This window comes from Tetrao urogallus (genome assembly GCF_951394365.1).
Source record: "Tetrao urogallus genome assembly, chromosome: 5".
NCBI lineage: Eukaryota > Metazoa > Chordata > Aves > Galliformes > Phasianidae > Tetrao > Tetrao urogallus.
Genome location: NC_136818.1, coordinates 11,526,932 through 11,545,550, shown reverse-complemented (window position 1 = coordinate 11,545,550; position 18,619 = coordinate 11,526,932). Strand labels below are relative to the sequence as shown.

At 37.2% G+C, this 18,619-nt stretch overlaps 1 protein-coding gene across 1 annotated transcript in view; it reads left to right on the top strand.

Moving 5' to 3' along the window:
• Positions 1-17,940, top strand: part of ADGRL4 (adhesion G protein-coupled receptor L4) — a gene marked incomplete at its 3' end in the record, with an annotated part of 73,137 nt that extends 55,197 nt beyond the window's left edge. The window contains exons 13-17 of the mRNA XM_079535813.1: positions 1,026-1,246; positions 1,346-1,412; positions 15,578-15,669; positions 17,212-17,380; positions 17,878-17,940. Of these exons, the coding sequence (XP_079391939.1) occupies positions 1,026-1,246; positions 1,346-1,412; positions 15,578-15,669; positions 17,212-17,380; positions 17,878-17,940 (612 nt within the window). The remainder of the gene's footprint in view (positions 1-1,025; positions 1,247-1,345; positions 1,413-15,577; positions 15,670-17,211; positions 17,381-17,877) is intronic.
• Between the last annotated feature and the right edge of the window lie 679 nt (positions 17,941-18,619).

The following is an 18,619-nucleotide window of genomic DNA, read 5'->3' as shown; positions in this document are numbered from 1 at the left end:
GAGTTTGTGTTGTAAAGCAAATATACAGTACGAGATACCATCTTCACTTACTTCCAGTATTTTGTACTATATTTACCAGTATATAGTAGCCTAGTGATACTGACTTCTTGGTCAAGTAACAGGAACTATAAGACGATCACCTGGACTTGCTGTTATCTGTAGAAATAGAGATGTCATCTGAGCTGATGCAAGTTGAATTTAGCCCATGAGTTTCATTTAAACTTTCTCTCTTTAACTGAATGTGGTCTAAGTGTGGTTGACATTTTCACATCTGTTTGAATGGTGTTTAAAGCAACGTTGTTGGCTCTCTGTGATGACAATTTTTCCTAAAAGCCAGGTCAGAGCTGCAGTCCCAAGGTAGAATTTGAGACATTGCACCGTTGGTTGGAGGGCCTTTGCTATCTAAATGTGAAGTCTTGACTAATCTATGTCAGTTTTCGTACAAGTAGGACTGTTGGTTCTTGCATCTCAGAATACTTCTAGGAAATTAAATCATGCATAAATTATCAAGAAAAGCTATATCATAAATTGCTGAATAGGATTTAAAATTACCTGAAAAAAACATGAACTGCAATCCCTAAGGCTGCGCTACAATATTGATTGAGGAATATCATCTTAGGAACATTTCATTGTAAAAAGTTCCTTTAGAAATAATTGCTCATAAAGCTTATTTGCATTGCTATCAAAATCATAAAAATAGGCTTCGTCTAAATCAGCAAACTATGTATGTAACCGTGATTCTCAGGTGTAGTAATGGGATCAACCTTGTCAATTTGTTAAAGCAGTTTTTCTGGAAAAACATGCATTGATTTTAAGTTGAATGTCATCTTTTTATTTTAGCAGTTGTTATAGAAAACACTAATGAACAAGTGTGCTTGTAGGTACAGGCCAAGATCTTGTCAATCAGCCTTACATATGTGCTGCTGTGCTGCTTGAATATTGCTAGGTTGCTGTGCATGTGCTGCAATATTAAGAGACATATTAATAGAGTTGTGACTCTTGCTTTTCTCTGGTTGAATTTCTAGCTCGTCTGTTCAATTACTGCTGGATTACTTCATTATTTCCTTCTAGCTGCATTTGCATGGATGTGCATTGAAGGCATTCACCTCTACCTTATAGTTGTGGGAGTCATCTATAACAAGGGTTTCTTGCACAAGAATTTCTATGTCTTTGGCTATGTAAGTCCAGCTGTGGTAGTTGGCATCTCTGCTGCACTGGGATACAAGTACTACGGCACCACAGAAGTGTAAGTTGCTGTTTTTGTGTTCAAATCAACATACATGAGAATGCAATAGTCACAAAAGCCTCACACAATTCAAGATGTTTTGTGCTGTTTACTTTTCAGATGTTGGCTCAGCACAAAGAATAACTTTATATGGAGTTTTATAGGACCAGCATGCCTAATAATTCTTGTAAGTATAATTTTCATTTTTATTGTAGTACATAAAACTGATAATAAAAGGTGTTTAATAATCACCCACCCATTGCCAGCATAGCTGTGAGTGCTAATTATAGGGCAGAATTGGCTAATTTAGATCCTTTTATAGTGTCTCTAAATTATTTATATGCTGTACATCTAAATAGCCTGAAAAATGAATGTTGGACAGGAAAAAAAAAGCTCACTGTAAGATCAGAGCTTCTTTTTTTCTCACTCACTTTCTTCCTTTCAACCCAATGGCTTGAGAAAAGCATTTCTAGTTTGTAAGAAGTAGTATCTTTGTATGTCATTGGCATCTCAGCATGGCTCGGCAGGAGGTGTACACATACACCATCCTGGCAGACAGATAATCTGGTTTTTCAAATGTTGTGTGACTTAATCTCTTATCAGTGATCGGTCATCTTTGTAAGATTAGACTGTCATCTTTATGGTTTTATCACTCGCGTGTACCCTGTCATCATCAAAGCTATTTTAAACTAAATTGCGACGTCAGAGAAAAGAACCCGCTATTTCACATGGGCAGACAAGTCAAGTATTGATAGCCCTATTTCAGCTGTGAAGAGGGCCTTTTTAATTCTTATTGGAAGTGGTTTCAAACCTGCAAATTTGTCAGGTATTATATGTTCCATTCTGAATCAAAACATTTTTGGTGCCTCAAGAGCATTTCTAAGTGCTATAAAGTTTAACAAACCATTCCAACTGTAATGGGGCATTATTGTGTATGACTGTGTAGACAGTGATTGGGCAATAGCTGGAGCTAACAGAAAGAGAAGGTGCAGTGGTAAGGCCTTGTGACATCTATGGTCATGTCAGTAATATCCCTTCCTTGCTATTTAAGCTGATGGTGATAAATGTGAGGATATGTAAAAGGAAGTGGCAGGGCCTAACACACACAAGATTATAGTAAAAAGAATTTTATTTCAATGCATTAGCCATTTCAAAGCTGAATAAAGTGTTAAATATAACTCTGGCCCAGTTCCATCTCAAGTTCCTGTTGTAGACTGGACAGGCTGGGAAAAACGTGTCAGAGACAACCCCAGGTAACACTCCCCACCACACCCAATGAGCATGGAGGGGCATGGTGCCACAGCTCCCTCTGTTCCATGACCCTGACTTCAGATGATATCGACAGGTTAATGCCGTAAAACAAAATCATGGGGTGAAAGATCACTTTACTGGAAAATCCTACAGTTCTTAGGTTTGAGTTGGCAACTTCCTTTGTCCTCTTTGGACCTTATCTCTTTCTTCCAGGAAGGCAGCTTGCAGAGCTGAGATTTTTTCTTGCTACTTTCCTTCCTATACTCTCACCTGTCTTCAGGTGAAGATTTATGGGCAGTGACATATGACTCTGCTGCCAGTATAGGAAAGGTATGTTATCAAAATATACAAAACAGAAGAAATGTATGCATCTACAACTTTGCTTTCATCTCCAGCTGACCTGTGCATGACGCAAGACGTTAGGCACACAAACAGAGACAGCAGATCAGTGGTGCTTTCAATATGAGCTGGCCGCAGAGGCACATCCTGAAAGCTGGGTTTTTGCCTTTGCTTGAACTTTCCACATCTTGCAGCAGGCAACATCCATGAAATAAAAGACAAATGGGAGGTGATAAAGTTGACCCTCTCCATGAAGAATATGGGAAACCTTGTGCAAAAAGCCATTAACTTAAAGAGATGAAGTGGGGGTAAAATGTGTGTTTCATAGGTCACTTGCTTACTGCATTAAATCTGTTTCCATTGCCCATTCTCTCCTGAGTGCACTGCATGGGCACTGTGACAAATTCTAAACACTTCCCAAGGTAGCAGCAATCAGGAAATTCTTGTAATTAAAGATGCCTATCTCTTTTCAAGATATCCACTTTCCCCTTAGCTAATTAAAGAAAAAAAAAATAATAATAAAAAAAGTTAATATAATTCTTGGTTCTGGAATAACCAGATAGATCACCATAACCCTTATACAGAAAGTTACAAACTCTAGCAGCTTCAAGCACTCCTTTAATTCTGAGATTCATCTACTAATGAAATGATTCTGTGAATTTTCCAAGGTAACTTAGAGAGTTTCAATACAAAAACTCTGGAGAGTTGCTCATCACAAATCTGATTCTTGCACAAAAAAAATAAATCTTATTGTCAGCACAAAAGCCCACACACCCAAATGGTGCATTCTGTTTCTGTGAATTCTGTGAACCTCAGGAAATTTGTGGTTTGAATTATACTGTAATATACCTTTGAGACAGCATGTAAATGATGAAGAATAGAACTAATTCTGAACCAGTGGGTTTTCTGTCTCTAGGCACATTTTTTCAAATGCATCCTTGGGCTTTAAATCTGCAGTAATAATACAGAAGCATAAGGAGCTCAAGTGTTTATCAGAAGTATAAACTAAGTTCTCCTCTTATTGCCTAAGCAGTAGCACTATTTCTGAAGGTGTTTGCTTATTAATATTATGATTCTATTAGAATTCTTAAGTGTAAAGCAATTGCCTTATTGATCCCACCTAAAAATTATTATTATTATTATTATTAGATTGGTGACTGTACATGAAAAGGAGTGGGTCAGAAGCTGTTTAGATGGAGTTAGCAAAGAAAGGGCATTTTAAACCTTTGTAAAGCAAGCTGCAAGCTAAAGATAATTTCCACAACATATTTCTTTCTCTAATACTTGTAATCTTTAGAACCACAACCATTTTAGCTAAAACTATGCAGTAGATTAGATCAAAGCATACAAGTGTGGAGAAATTATTTATAACAAGTATTTAAACTTTTTAATAGAAAAGTGAATTTATCACAAGCTTTAAGGGACAAACACTCCCACAAACTACAATCCGTGCCTGATTGAGGAACTTATATTACAAATATAAGTTCCAGAGATAAAAGGTAGGAAAATGAAAAAAAGAAAATCCCTAGAACATTTTCTTTTCTTTTGTAATACATTCTTACAATAATAATCTCCCTGTAATAGAAGTGTATAGAATGGAAATGACCATTTTTCTGCAGGGTAATGCAGCTGCCATTTTAATGACTGTGTAATGTTAGCTGAGAACAGACTCCTTGCTGTTGTATGGGGCCTTCTACAGGGTTTTTCCCACCTCTAACATGACAGAATACTTTGTCTTGAGTGGAAGCAGGCCCATGTAAGGTCTTTCTTCCACATCACTGACACCTGTGAGAACTTCATCTTTCAAACACCTCAAACATAGGTTATATTCCTCCACTTATACCTACTGTGAGGAACAGCAACAGAGTAGATGTCCAGCTGGTCATAGAAGTTAGGCTGCTTGGTATTGCTATGAAAAGACCATTAATGCTGTACTTACCAAAAGTCTACAAGCCATTAAAAGCAAAATTTGGAGGTGAATCACAGCAACTATGAGTGTAGCTGCAGAGGATCCTTTTAATATGCCCCTCTACAACAACCTTCTCCCATTAAATCTCTTTAGTTGAACCTTGTGCAGCATGCACATTTAAGGGGACATGTGCGTATATGATTTGCAACTTTGCAGTATGGCCAGAGATGTTCAGGCTTGCCTATTCCACCCATTGTTACTGCCACAATAAATTGGCATACTTCTGTGAGGTACCAGGACTCAGAAGTGTGATGTAACATTAACAGGTGTAATTTGCCATTTAACAGTATATATCTATCAGTATTACTGTTGAGACTACTTCTGTAATGACAAAATACAGACTTGCTTTTCAAGATTGGAAAATTTCCAATATTACACACCATCCAAATAAGCTTGCCTGTGGCTTCTGTCCAAACAGCCTAGCACACTGTGCAGTGAAGGGGTAACTCGTGTATGCTTCTCATTGTTTTACTATGCTAATGTATGTTTTCAGGGGCCTTGAAGGTGTCTGGCTCAGCTTCAAGCTCCCATTTCTTGAAACAATTGGTAATTGTAGTGTTTGCAACTACAGAAATGACTTATAAATGGACTCTGCAATTTGCAGAGCATTCTTGTTGACTTGGAACATACAAACCAAGAGTAGTTCTTGGAAGAAGTGTCTTCAGAAAAGCCAGATTCTTTTTATGAAGCATTTCTGTATGCAATAAATGCAATGAATAATCAACTTTCAAGCAAAAATATTCTAAGAATTGCAGTGATTAATTAATCATACCATTTTGAACTTCTCATGTATAAATGAATGGGTAAATGAATAAAATATACAGATTGCAGTTACAAAATACAAAAATAGTGACATGTGAGTGATGAAAGCAGGCTAACAGTAGAGTAATGCTTTTCATTAAGGAACTGGCTGCATATTCATTAGGGCTAGTCAGTTACTTAAAAAATACATTCACCATATAATTTATTTGATGAATTTTACTATTATTTGTCAAATAATTTATTCAACAAAAAAGGTAAAATTAATGGAATAGTGCATTCATCAAGTCTTATTGGGCAGTTCTAATGCTTATTCAGTTTGTACAGTTAGGTTGATTCAGGATTCGTGATACTGCTGCGATCAGTGCAGAAAAATTTCGTGGCAAATCCATTACTCTGTTTTTTTCTCAAATACTCACAAACTTCATGTACTTAATACTCTAATCTAGGCCATTCGAACTGAACATCTTTCAAGTAGAGAAGTAAATATTCAAAGGGAAAAGTTGTGCATTTTTCCAGACTTCAATATTGAGCATGATCTGACAGTCCATTGTTCCCATTTAAACAAAAAATATAAAAAGAAAGACCCAACCCCAAAGCCAATCACTCCACACTAATGTAATTAGGTACACTGTCTCCTTGGGCTTCTTCACATTATTATTCCCATTCTCAATGAAGAAGGTTGTATTCATTAATCTTGATATATTTTCATATTCTGCAGATTTTTATTGAAAAAGTTGTTTGACATCTGGCCTTCATCATAACAAATCATACCCAGCATCTCCACATTTTACTGAATATTTAAGCTTTCAAAAATTCTATGTAGATTTTATTTTGTTTTCCTACAGGTTATTTGAGACAAATACCTCATTATGTTTGTTAGCTAGATGAGGAAAGTATGCTCTGTACTGTTTAGTGTACACTTTTCAGAAAATAGCCATTTAAAACATTTTTTATATCTACTCCTGTTCCTCAGTCTGCCTTTTTAGTGGAAATAAATTTCCTACTGGGACTAGCAATGGCTTTATTATTCTTTATGAAAAAATAATAGTCCCTTTTCATTAGTCCCTCTGTGGCTTCAGTTAATGTGTCTCCATTGCATTTCTTATGCCACTGTGGATACAGTGGAAATAATTAATTACACAGTGGCATTAGAGACTGAGTCTGCAACTTTTCTTGAAACAGGTTATTTCAAACTGCAGCATTGTTCAGCAACCAGCAATATCTGCTGTGCTAAATAATCACCGAGTCTGAAAGTACTGGCCCTGTTCTGTGGACAGGTGAACCTTAATCTTCAAGCCATAGCTTCTATATTGACATACCAATAGATACAGTTTCTCAGCAAGGCCAGGATCTTCTAGGGAAAGAGGTTCTTCTTTCTGTCTGTCCTACAAAGCTATCGTCAAAGTCCATGTTCTGAAGCCCCTTGAAATATCCAAAGAAAGGGCGCCATGGTCATTTAGTCTACAAAATTAACATTATTTTTTCTTATGTCATTACACAGAAACAAAACCAACCTGCTATTCTAATGTATCCATGTATCCAACTTCTGTGCTTTCAGTGATTATGCTGTCTTGATATAAGCACAATTACCATCAACATATATACTTACCCTAAACTGTTATTGATTGGACTCAAAAGGTTTGCTTTTGAAAGTTAACACAGGCTGATGGTGCCTTCTGTACTTTCTTAATAATTACATACTGACCATATATATACTTTGCATATTTTGTCACTCAAAGTGCATTTTCTTTCACTCTCCTACTGCCCTTTGATTCATCATTTGCAGCCATATAGAAAAAAAAATTCATATTACAGTAGCAATTGCATGTGACTATTCTCCTTGGATGAGATGTGGTCATTGAGCTTTTTGTGACTACATCCGCATGCAACAGAATCATATTTCCATCTAAAGGCAAAAGGCCAAATCCTTTATAGGGTCTGCTGGGATGCAGAATGTACCAGATGGCTTTCTGCCCACTATTTTTACTTCCAAAATGGCAAATGTGTTCAGACTCAATGTCTTGGCCATAATATTGATGCTGCTTCCATCCTGGTAGTTTTTCCATTCACTGAAGTTATTAGTGCTAAAACATAATATACAATTATTTCACAACCTATTTACCAGTGGAAAGATATTTCTCTGGTTCATAGGGCTCCATGTACAGCGTAAGACAGGTTTACATTTATGCAGGAAAACCACAAGAGAGGTCTAAGTAAGTCTGAATCTTTGATGTACCTGGAGTGAATGCATCAAACAGCCTGACTTATGTCATTAACAGCTTCCAAGAAAAAATCCATCTTTTTGGAGCTTCTTGGAAAAGGAAAAAGTGTACCTAATAATTAATTTTACTGGGAGCAAGATAGAAACTTATCCTTCTAGTTGGGCTAAGGTTTATGGCTAAGGTCAGCCACGGTTCTGTATTGGCTCATCCCTCCTGCCCTGGGCTGCAGAACAGAGGCTAAATAAAAATATTTAGGCCAGTATACATTTAGCTTGTCAATCCAATAAGAAATAATGCTGAACCCAGAAGAATGTGAGAAGCTGTTTAATCTGATAAAAAATATAAGCCTCCCTTCTATTTCTTATTTATTTATTTAGAGCTTCCTATAACTGTTCTAAAAGCATAAAGAAAACTACTTAGTTATTAAATTGAGTCTAAATCTACAACTGGAGATATGCAAAAGAACAACTCTCAAATATTCATGTATTCATATATAAAGAGCAAGTCTATGTGAAAATTACGTATTTCCTGAGACAAGGTCTGAAATAAACTAATTTAGCTGTGTTTTCACTTTTAAACAAGGGAAAGTATTAAAATCTTAGAATCATAAAATTCTAATCCCTCATTGTTGAAAATATTTCCCCAAAATACAGCCTAGAGTGGTTTTTTTAATGTTTTTGTTATATTTTCTATTTCTAAAGAAGACTGCTGTTGTATACCTAAAGCTGTTGTATCCTAAAGCGTTCACGGAGGTATATTAACGGGAGACATGATAATGAGATAAATCAGTCAGGAGACAAATCCAGACTGTTTGACTGCCAGCTTGTGTCCAATTTTATGCAATTAATATGGCATACATTTTCATTTTGAAGCTTAAACTGTTGTATCATTAATAGCTTAATTTTGTTCTCCTCTGTCTGTAATAACGATGACCCATTGAATGTTGTCATTTTACCCAGACATTAGCCAGCCAGACAGACAGAAATGTATTGCTCTCTCTGGCAGAATTCAGACCATCACAAGCTCATTAATTCAAACACTCATAATGAGGGTCATTGTAAAGACTGATACAGATACAGCTGCTCTGAACTTCAGACATTTTTTGAAAGAGCCAAATTCAATATGATATATGTAAAAAATTCAAGTATATGCCTAAGAGAGCAGCAGGAGAAATTTTCTCATTCTTTTTTGTGAGATCTGACATCAGCATATAGATGGTTTCATCAATTATTGAGACAGGGACTAAGAAAGGAAAAGGGAATGATTTGGGGGCTTCATTTTTGAAGTTTGAATGTAAAGTGCTCAGACTGAATCAGAGCTAGTATGTCTGAATCTTTAGAATTAGCCTCTTCTTTCTTGTACTAGCTCTTCTTTGTATCACTAGAAAACTTTAAAGAGCAGGTGTTTAAAGTGTTTTAATAACTTTTGAAAGGCTGGAGTGTATCTTTTACACAAGAATATTGTACACGAAATAACCAATTCCTTCTTCATTCTATAAATATCTGTGTATTGGAAAGACTCTCAAAACCTTAGTCTTGTATTAAACAATTACTCTCCTGTTAAAATAGTAATTGTCTTTAGATAGTCCTGGAAGCAGAACTGTGGGATGAGGGAGATCCAGGTCTTCCTGCTCCAGTGAATGTTTAATTATATATATGGCATGGAACAGCGCCAGCAGGGCTAATGGAGCGATAGTGGTGAATAGCTGGTATGCAGGTTGGAGGAACTAAGGGTCATATTATAGTCTGAATAGTAAGTACAACAGAAAATTGTGCCCATGTCTTCTACATCCTAGATAAATGCTCTATCCACAGGGATTTTTCGTTGTCCAGAAATGAATGTCCTTTCTGGTTTTAATCAGACGAACAATGCTGGTCAGTAAGTTTACTGTTGAAAGAATAATCTAAATTAGTAAATATCTTAGTGCTGATGAACTGAATTTTTTTTTTTCAACAAAAACCTGTTGGAGAAAACGTTCTTGAATGCTTATTGTCCCAGTCTTTTATTTTGCAAGTTGTTCAGGTATGAACTGAGCTACTGCCATTAAAGCACCACTCCCCTCTGAGCATTCAAGAGCTCTTTTGTCTTGCTTGAAAAAAGGAGGGAGGAAGGAAAGGAAAAAAGATTTCTCAGTTGCAAAACTTGACAGCTGTCAGCTACCTTGATGGGGCAAAATGATGATATATCACTTCACTCAGTATCTTACCATTTAATTGTAATTAATTATGAAAGAAACTACAACTCTTCAACATGAGTGCAAATATTTTTATTTGCAGGCAGATGTTTTGCATGCTTTATTAAATTTTGTATATTTCATACCATTCAGTGCTCAGCTAAAAATAGCTATCAATCTGTACTTACAAAGAGAGTGTTTCATGCAGTGTGAAGCACTAACATCATATTTATTTGAGGATAGAACATTATGTTACTTTTCCAGTATGTAAAATATGTACATTTAGCAGAGGAATTAAGGACCTATTTTAAATATAGCAGTTGCTAAGCAATGTGCTAATAACAGAGCTCCAACAGCTTGGAATATTTAGCATTTTAGGACTATTGTGTTCATTTTTATATTATTATTTAGTTTGGAAAATACAGTAATCAACAGGGAAGTTTGTAATTTGCTTAAGCAATAGACAAAATTGTTTCTCAGTGCTCTTCTGGATTCTTATCTTAATAATATTTACTAGATACTTTTTTATGTTTGATATGTATACAACGCTATTATTTCCTTCTGCAAACTGTGTATGGGTAAAACATTACTTTGGTCGTCCCAGAACTGCTAAGAGTGGAAGTCGAAGCAACAGCATCTTGCTCTGCCCATGCCCACTGTTGAGCGGTTTTCCTTCGCTACAGAAGCATCGGCAGAGGGAAGAAGGCATCAGCAAAGAGATTTACAGAGCTATCCTAGTTCTGGACAGAGGTAGACTAACACCATACAAAGTGGTGCCTATGAATCTCTTAAGATGCCCCTTTCTATAAATTGTAGAGGAAAGGTCTTGACAACACTGGAAGCAGCAGGAGTTTTGCCATCTAACAGTTCTACCATTGGTATAATGAGGCCAGAAGTCACTCCAAAGTCCTAAATTTTCTTGACTCTTCACACAGATAACTTTCTAAGAACAGATTCTCTGAGTATTTACCATCCTCCCTTTAAACATAGTTGTGCGTGTACAACAAAACATACCTTGTGCAGCTCTGTGGCTCCCTGGGAATCTTCCTGGGTAAAATAGATACACAAACGTAGTTGCCCATATCTACAAAATCCTTCATGAGACCGTAAGACTTTCCTCTATTCAATATCTATTACACATAAACATATTTTAAGTTTACTACCACTTGCTTATAAATATACCACAACATTTCTAGAATTTAAGCTAAAAGCACTTTTAATACAAATATCTTTAAGGAGAGTTGATTCCCTGAAGATTCTTAGAATGGAAGCTGCTTCTGCATAAGCACTTGTATTTGATTAACCACTTAGCAAAAAGGAATAGATTAATTATTAAAATGAGTCCTGTAGTGCACCTGAGCACTCAGTGAGTGCTGACTCCCACCAACATTGCAGGGGGGAGAGCTGAGGATGCTCAGCATCCCGCAGGATGGGGCTGCAATAAGAAAGCTAGAGACTTGTGGTACAATAACTCTGCTGTTTACCCAACAGCATAGAATCATAGAATTTAAACAGCAGTTTGAGGTGGTTTGTTAAAAAATGGAATAGTTCAGTACTGGGCTTGGAATCGCTGCAGTTCCCTTTTCGCCTATTAGCCTTGCCCAGCGGCCCATCTCAGGACATGCAGCAGTTTCTCTGACTGCTCAGCCATGTAATAACACTGAAACAAAGGCACAAGGACTTGCCCTGTCATGCTGTAAAATCGTTATTCACTTGATAAAACTGCAATAGTGCCACTGTACTTCACGCCTTGGGCTTGCCCAGTGCTGCTGAGTGGCCGTACTCATTACCCAGTAACTTCCCTCCTGGAGCAGACGTGCAGCAGCCGCAGTCCCCAGGCTGGCCCTGGCCAGGCCTGCGCATCGCCTGCCCCAGCTCACTGTCACAGCTGCCTGCACACGGTGCTCTGTTCTGCTTTGCTGCTTCTGTGCTTTGCTGTTCTGTTTCCATTCACCTTGCCTGTCACCTCCAGGCAGCTGTAATTATAACATCTTATAAAGCTTAGCCAACAAGAGCTGAAGAGTATGCTTTAATTACAAAAATCTAAAACATGACTGCAACCAAAACACAATATTTAGCAGTAAGTATCTTCTGGAAGTTTTTTTTAGATGTTTCAGTGTCTCTTATCTCCAGTTTATTCCAGCCAGAGTATTAGACATCTACAGCTCTTTGTGCCTATGAGGTCTGCTCCAAAAGTAATGCCTCCTATTTTATTATGTTGGTTCACAATGTCAGAGGTGGATGTTGGTGGCCAGGCAGTACAGGTCGAAGCTTCCCACCAATATTCCATTACATTTTGTTGCCATGTGACAGATGGCAGCAGAGGGGCAGTCTGACAAAATGGTGTCTGAAAAGGGCATGCTTTTGAAGAAAAGGTGTGTCATGGAATTTCTCTTTGCAGAAGAAATGGCATGCACTGACATTCACCAATGCTTGCTAAACATTTATGGAGACCAAACAGTGGATGAGAGCACAGTCAGGTGGTGGGTGTTGCATTCTAGCAATGGTAACAGAGATATGAAAGAAAAGCCATGTTCCAGATGGCCACACAGATTTTTACAAGCACAGTATGCAGGTTCTTGTTCACTGCTGGTAGAAATGCACAGCTAATGGTGGTGACTATGCTGAAGTAGTGTTTTGTATCTGAGAACTTGCTCTGTCAAACAGTGTTCTTATGCTGTTTGTATCTATTGTAGTTTCCATGGAAAAAAAATAGAACGCCCTACATTCAGAGTGACTTTTGTATATTTTAGAAGCCTTTTGTAGCCTACTACCTGCATTTATTCATTTGAATCTCACTTATTGATACAAAGGAAAAATGTCTTAAGTGGTCATATCTTATGCCAGGCAATTTAGGTGTTTCACTTCTCATCACATCTGTTGAAACACATATGGCTCTTTGAGGATATTAGGTATATGAAGGCTATTTCCCCTTTAGTCCTCTGTCCAGCCACTGAATATGAACTTTTTACTCAGCATTTCCCAGAAATAGCTGTGATTACCACTACGCCTATGGTAACAAATATGCAGGGTCTTAGGCAGAAGCATAATGTGTTGTTAGAGTACCAGTTTTCTGCACATTTGAATATTATTAGCATTATTAACATTATCTATGTTTCTCTTGGGTTTATGTATGATTGTCTGTTATTGATTTCCCTCAAGTGTTGCTGGATTTTCTTCATTGTAGGACAGTTACAACTACCTTACTGTTACATATTTGAGGTCCTCCAAAGGACAAAATGCTGTACCAGAGTGCTCTAAGTTAGGCTGAAAGTTCCCTGAAACCTACTTTTTTGAGGCACTGAATATTGTACAAAACAGCCTACGCACTTGGCTATGATATTTTTTATTAATGGAGTGCTTCTAAAAGGGGTAAAAACCTACTTAAGGCTTTAATAAATCTTGGGAATGAGCGGGTGTTTCAGAAGTTAAGCTCGCTGCCATTACCCTGTAACGTTACCTCCTGAGAGGCTACCTGAGACGTGTCAGTGTGCTGTGCCTGCACTCTGCAGCTGGCTCTGAGAACCGGTGTTAACCTCTCCTTCTCCCCTGACACATCCAGATTATTCCCATCAGAATGAATTGATGAATGAAAAGATCATAGTTAATGGGTATTACCTCAACGCAGAGGGCCAAATCCTATTATCCTGTGCTACAGACAATGTAAATAGTATTTGTGTAAAGGAGCCCCACTGGCATGAAGAGAAATGGAGACTTCTACCACGAGGCCCCATGTCTCCCCCTCCGCTGTCCCATCCTTGCTCAGCAAAACCTCCCCAGTTCTGCAGCTGTTTTCCATGACCAAAGGATAATGGAGTCTGGCCCACAGAGCTTCATAAAGAGCCTATTAGCAGCAATAGGAAGGCTCTCATTGACATCAGTGATGTTGGTGACGGGCCAGCAGGGAGGAGGCTTGGCTGCACGGTCGTGCTGACAGCTTCAGAAGAGGTACTGGGGTGTTTTCTCTGTGCTTGTGGTACTTTGATCACTTTTCACCCTACCTTTTTTCATATTACTGTAATAAGTACATTAGGTGGGTTACACAGATTACAGTGTGTGTTCTACGTTATTTGGTATATTATTCACCAACAAATATAAGATAAAAAAGTAAGTCTGCATATAATTACCCATAACTGCTGACTGACTTATAATTAACTTTGAAAAATTGCTGGTTTAGGAGATATTACAGATTACAATTTTAAATACAAAGAGCTTCAGAATAGCTCTCATGATCAGTGAAAGTACAAGGTATTCAGAGAAGGATTAATTCCCTAAACTGCTAATCAGCTCTATCTCCTGTCTTATCAAATTGTAAATACATTATGCTGTATTAAAGTATGAGCATGCAGCTAATTAAAGCAGAGCCTGAATTTAATATCAGGTACTCCCACCCAACATAACAAAAATGTTCTAAAGGCATACATAACAAGTGCTAACAAATGAAAGCACTTCTTTTAAAAGTGATGCTGTGTTTATATAGCAGGCTTTTGTTTTCATTTTGGAGTGGGTTTTTGTGTTGTTGTTTTTATTTTTAAGAGAAAGGAGAGTGAGAGAGACTGTCTTTCTGGAGAAACAAGCTGGGGAAGACATTAATTCTATTTGGTCTGCAGCTGTAAGCTCACAACAACCAACCAAAGGGTTACAACCAAGGATTTACAAATATACATCCAGATAAAATTTGGTTCAATTATTAACATTGCAAATAGATTCTGATGTTAAATGCTGCAATCCAAAATAAGTCTTCTTTTAAAAAGCACGAGAACAAACTCATCTACATTGTTAAAGAAAAGCAATAGAAATTTAAATGAATATTCAGTTAGGCCTATCTGAGCAAGCAAAGGTTCAGAACCATGACTGAGCATCATTTACAAAACTACTTCCTTTAGTTGTTTTTTTTTTTGTTTGTTTGTTTGTTTCAAACTGAAATAAAGCAATATGATTATAAGGAAAGCAGAAAATGTACGCGCGTGCATGCACACACACACACACACACACACACACACATGCATACACATTGTCCACCAGTGAAACAAACATAAAATGGAGGAGAGAATACCCTGCATGGAACCTTTCAGCAAAGTTAGTTTTTGAAAATTTCGTCACATAAGCCTCAAATATTTTTATGCCACTTAAAACTTTTGACACCCAAAAGAACTCAGAACATACGATGTTATTAATGTGACATTAATGTATTAATATGATATTTATGTAACAAAGATGTGCATTTTGTCAAAATCTACACAGTGCTGTATCATAAAAAATCAATAGCAGGAAGCATCTTTGGGATCCTCTCCTCTCTCTCTCCTCTCCTCCCCATTTGCTTAAACATCTCTACTTACAGAAAAAAAATCAGACCATGAAATCAGAGATTTACCAATAAACATTTGCAGACTTTTGATAGGGATAATATTGAGATAAGATAGAGTTACTACCTTGTTTGATCAATCTTTATTATGGGGATCATATTTTTTAATAGACATGGATCAGAAAAGAGTTTCCCCCTCCCCACTCCATCACTGGATTCTCTAGGTTTTATATATGCAGAAACTTTATCTGACTTGTTCCGTTTAAGTGTTTTACTGAAACTCAAAATCACTCCAGTTTGAACTAAAAATTCTTCTCTTTACTCTCCCCAGGTTAATTTGCTGGCTTTTGGAGTGATTATTTATAAAGTATTTCGACACACTGCAATGTTAAAGCCAGAAGTTAGTTGTTATGAAAATATAAGGTAAGTTTGCCATTTAATACTATTTTAAACTTCTGTTTAAACAGAATAAAGCCAAATGTGAAATTAAGGATTCAAAAACAATGATTTAAACTTCTGGAAGATATGTGGAAATACCGAAGTGGTTTTCTTCTATTGTCATATATATCTGGAAGTAAACTTTGCAGTCTTTCCTTCTCCTGACCAATGCCTCTTGCAGTAACACTGGGCTTACAGGAGATGTATAAAAACACTACAAGAGGTCCATGTCAATCAAAGGATAAAGGCTGAGGGGAGGGTTAAAGTAGTAATTGTACCTTCTGTAGCCTTTATGCAAGTCAAAACACGCCCAAATTGGGACCAAAATATTTACCTTGAAGTAACAAGGCATACAGAAATCCTGTGATAAGAAAATCAGGCCATTTTTATTAGTAGTAAAAAGTCCACAGTAGGGCATTGTGCTTCTATGGTGTTGAGGAGTGGGGGGTTCCTCTCCAGGATTTTTACTTTGCATGCTGTTATGATTTTTCCATCAACTCACTCTCTTTAAAACTGATTTATAGGAACCTTGAAAACCGTTTGTGCAGGAAAAGCTGAAGTGTACTACAGGGAACATTGAAAACAACTTACTGTTTGTGTTGCTTAGGAACACTCCTGCAGTTTCAATGCACTGCACTAGATTTATAGTTAGGATTTAGCAATTGTTTGATTGATTACTTTCTCTTATTCCTTACCCTTCATAGCTTCATGTGGTGAGCTGGTTTTAATGAAGTTGAAAATTATTCATTTTCCGAGGAACAGTGCTAAAAATGTCTGTTGTTCAAAGGAAGTCCTGCAATGACTAGGCTGAGAATGAATAAGAAAGTAATCAGTGGTTTCATTTCCAAGACAACATGCTGCAATTTGCTTGTGCCCGTGAGCAGGGCTTTACAGTATGTTGGAAAAAAAAAAAAAAATCATAGCCAATCAGTTCCTGCAATTTTAAAGCATCAATACAGTGACCCAGAAAATATTTGAGAGTATAAGTGTTGTAAAAACAAAAATATATTTTTAAAAGGAGAAAGAATGAAAGCAGGAAAGTCTAGGTTTACAACTGGCACCATCTTCTTCAGTGAACCTGAGAGGCAGCCTAAGAACCCTTTGATGTCATGCACATGTACTGACCTAAGAGCATACTGTACATTTTTCTGGGTTATTTTTTGAGGAGGATAAGGGGGAGGAGGAAAAGCGAGAGAATGCTTCATAACAGACATATGTTTTTCCTTGGGGAATTACACTAACAGTAGATTTAAATCAAATCATATGGTGCTGCAGTACACCAGAGAAAACATATCTGAAGATTAAAGAAGCCAGTGTTTTAAGGCCCTCCAGTTTTACTCTTTTGCAGTCAGCAGTGATTGTGTGTGCTTATTTGTGTCACGGTGCTACAGCACACCCTAAAGAGCAACCCATGCATTTGCACTTCTTAGGCCTTCACAGAAAAAAAATAAATTGCCTAGGTAGCATTCCCTATGCCAAGCAGCAAAGGGATATGCAACATGTTTGCGTTTGTCTACATTTCCCTAGGTCCTGTGCTCGAGGTGCTCTCGCTCTCCTGTTCCTCCTTGGGGCTACTTGGATTTTTGGGGTCCTCCACGTCGTCCAGGGCTCCGTGATTACAGCCTATCTGTTTACAATCTTCAATGCATTTCAGGGGATGTTCATCTTCATCTTTCTTTGTGTGCTGTCCAGAAAGGTGAGTGTCCTTATGGGGAGCCACAGGGGCCCTCAGCTGTGCCCAGGACAATGCCTAGACTTGAAGTGGAGCAAAGTCCTAGTGTGGACGGTTTTTCAAAGCAGGAAGAAACCCTTGTTGGGAGTGGGAAGGGAAGAGGGGAAATACTGCTGTTGCCTTCTGGGGAGACAGAACATCTCTGCTCCTATTTTCTTCCTCTTTAAAAAAAAACAAACTTACAGAAGATCAAAAAATGAACTTGTAAAACTCACCAGTAACCAGATGAAGCAATGCAATGGATGCAGTAAAGCTCAATTCCATTCTTTGCAGTTAGTAACAGGATTCACAGTCCCCAAACAGTTTTGAGATTATGCTTTTTTCAGTGTCCTGTCCTATAGTTGCAAGCACCCCACCTTAAAATATCTAATGAAGTGATTCATACACAATTAGTAAAAACACATAAAAATATATATATAAATTTATCTATTTCATGTTTGGATTCAATATTTTTCTTTCAGATTCAAGAAGAGTATTATAGGTTGTTCAAAAATGTTCCTTGTTGTTTCGGCTGCTTAAGATAAATAGAAGGAAAATCAGCGTGAGCATCTTGGTGGAAAAGGGGAGCAATCTAGATCATGTCATTATGGATATTACAGGAAAAAGTGGTATTGTACAAGCATGAAATGACTGAGTGGGCATATTTCTTAAGAGATTTACTGACTGCTTTTGTACGTATGTGTGCATTCATGCAAAGCATTTATATTATGCTGTATACAAACAGCATACAAAACAAACTGGATTATCACAGAACATATATTAACAAAGACCGAGGAAATAAGAAAATTTTAAAACGAGCTCAGGACTTTTCATGACTTAGGTTTTGTTTCTGATATTGGAAATATCTTCAGCTCTTGGAAGAGAAATATCAAGAACCAGCTAGCACAGCAGATTTTATTAATCACTTGGTAGTGGAATCGTACTCGCTGTCTTTCTGTAGCAATGAGCTTCTTACATTCAGTTGTGTATGACCATCTGCAGTGAATGGGTTCCATTAAAAAGTCAATAGATAAAGATCTGCTTCAGCACAGACTTTTGAAAACACTTCTTTTAATTTAAAGTAGATTTAAAAAGGAATTTGTTTAATATTATTCTCTTATCGCTCTGAAATATATATCTGTATATTAATCAATTCTTTATTTTTATAACTTTCAAACAGTAGTTTAGATCTGAAGGAACTGAGGTCAGATCTGATGCAAGAAT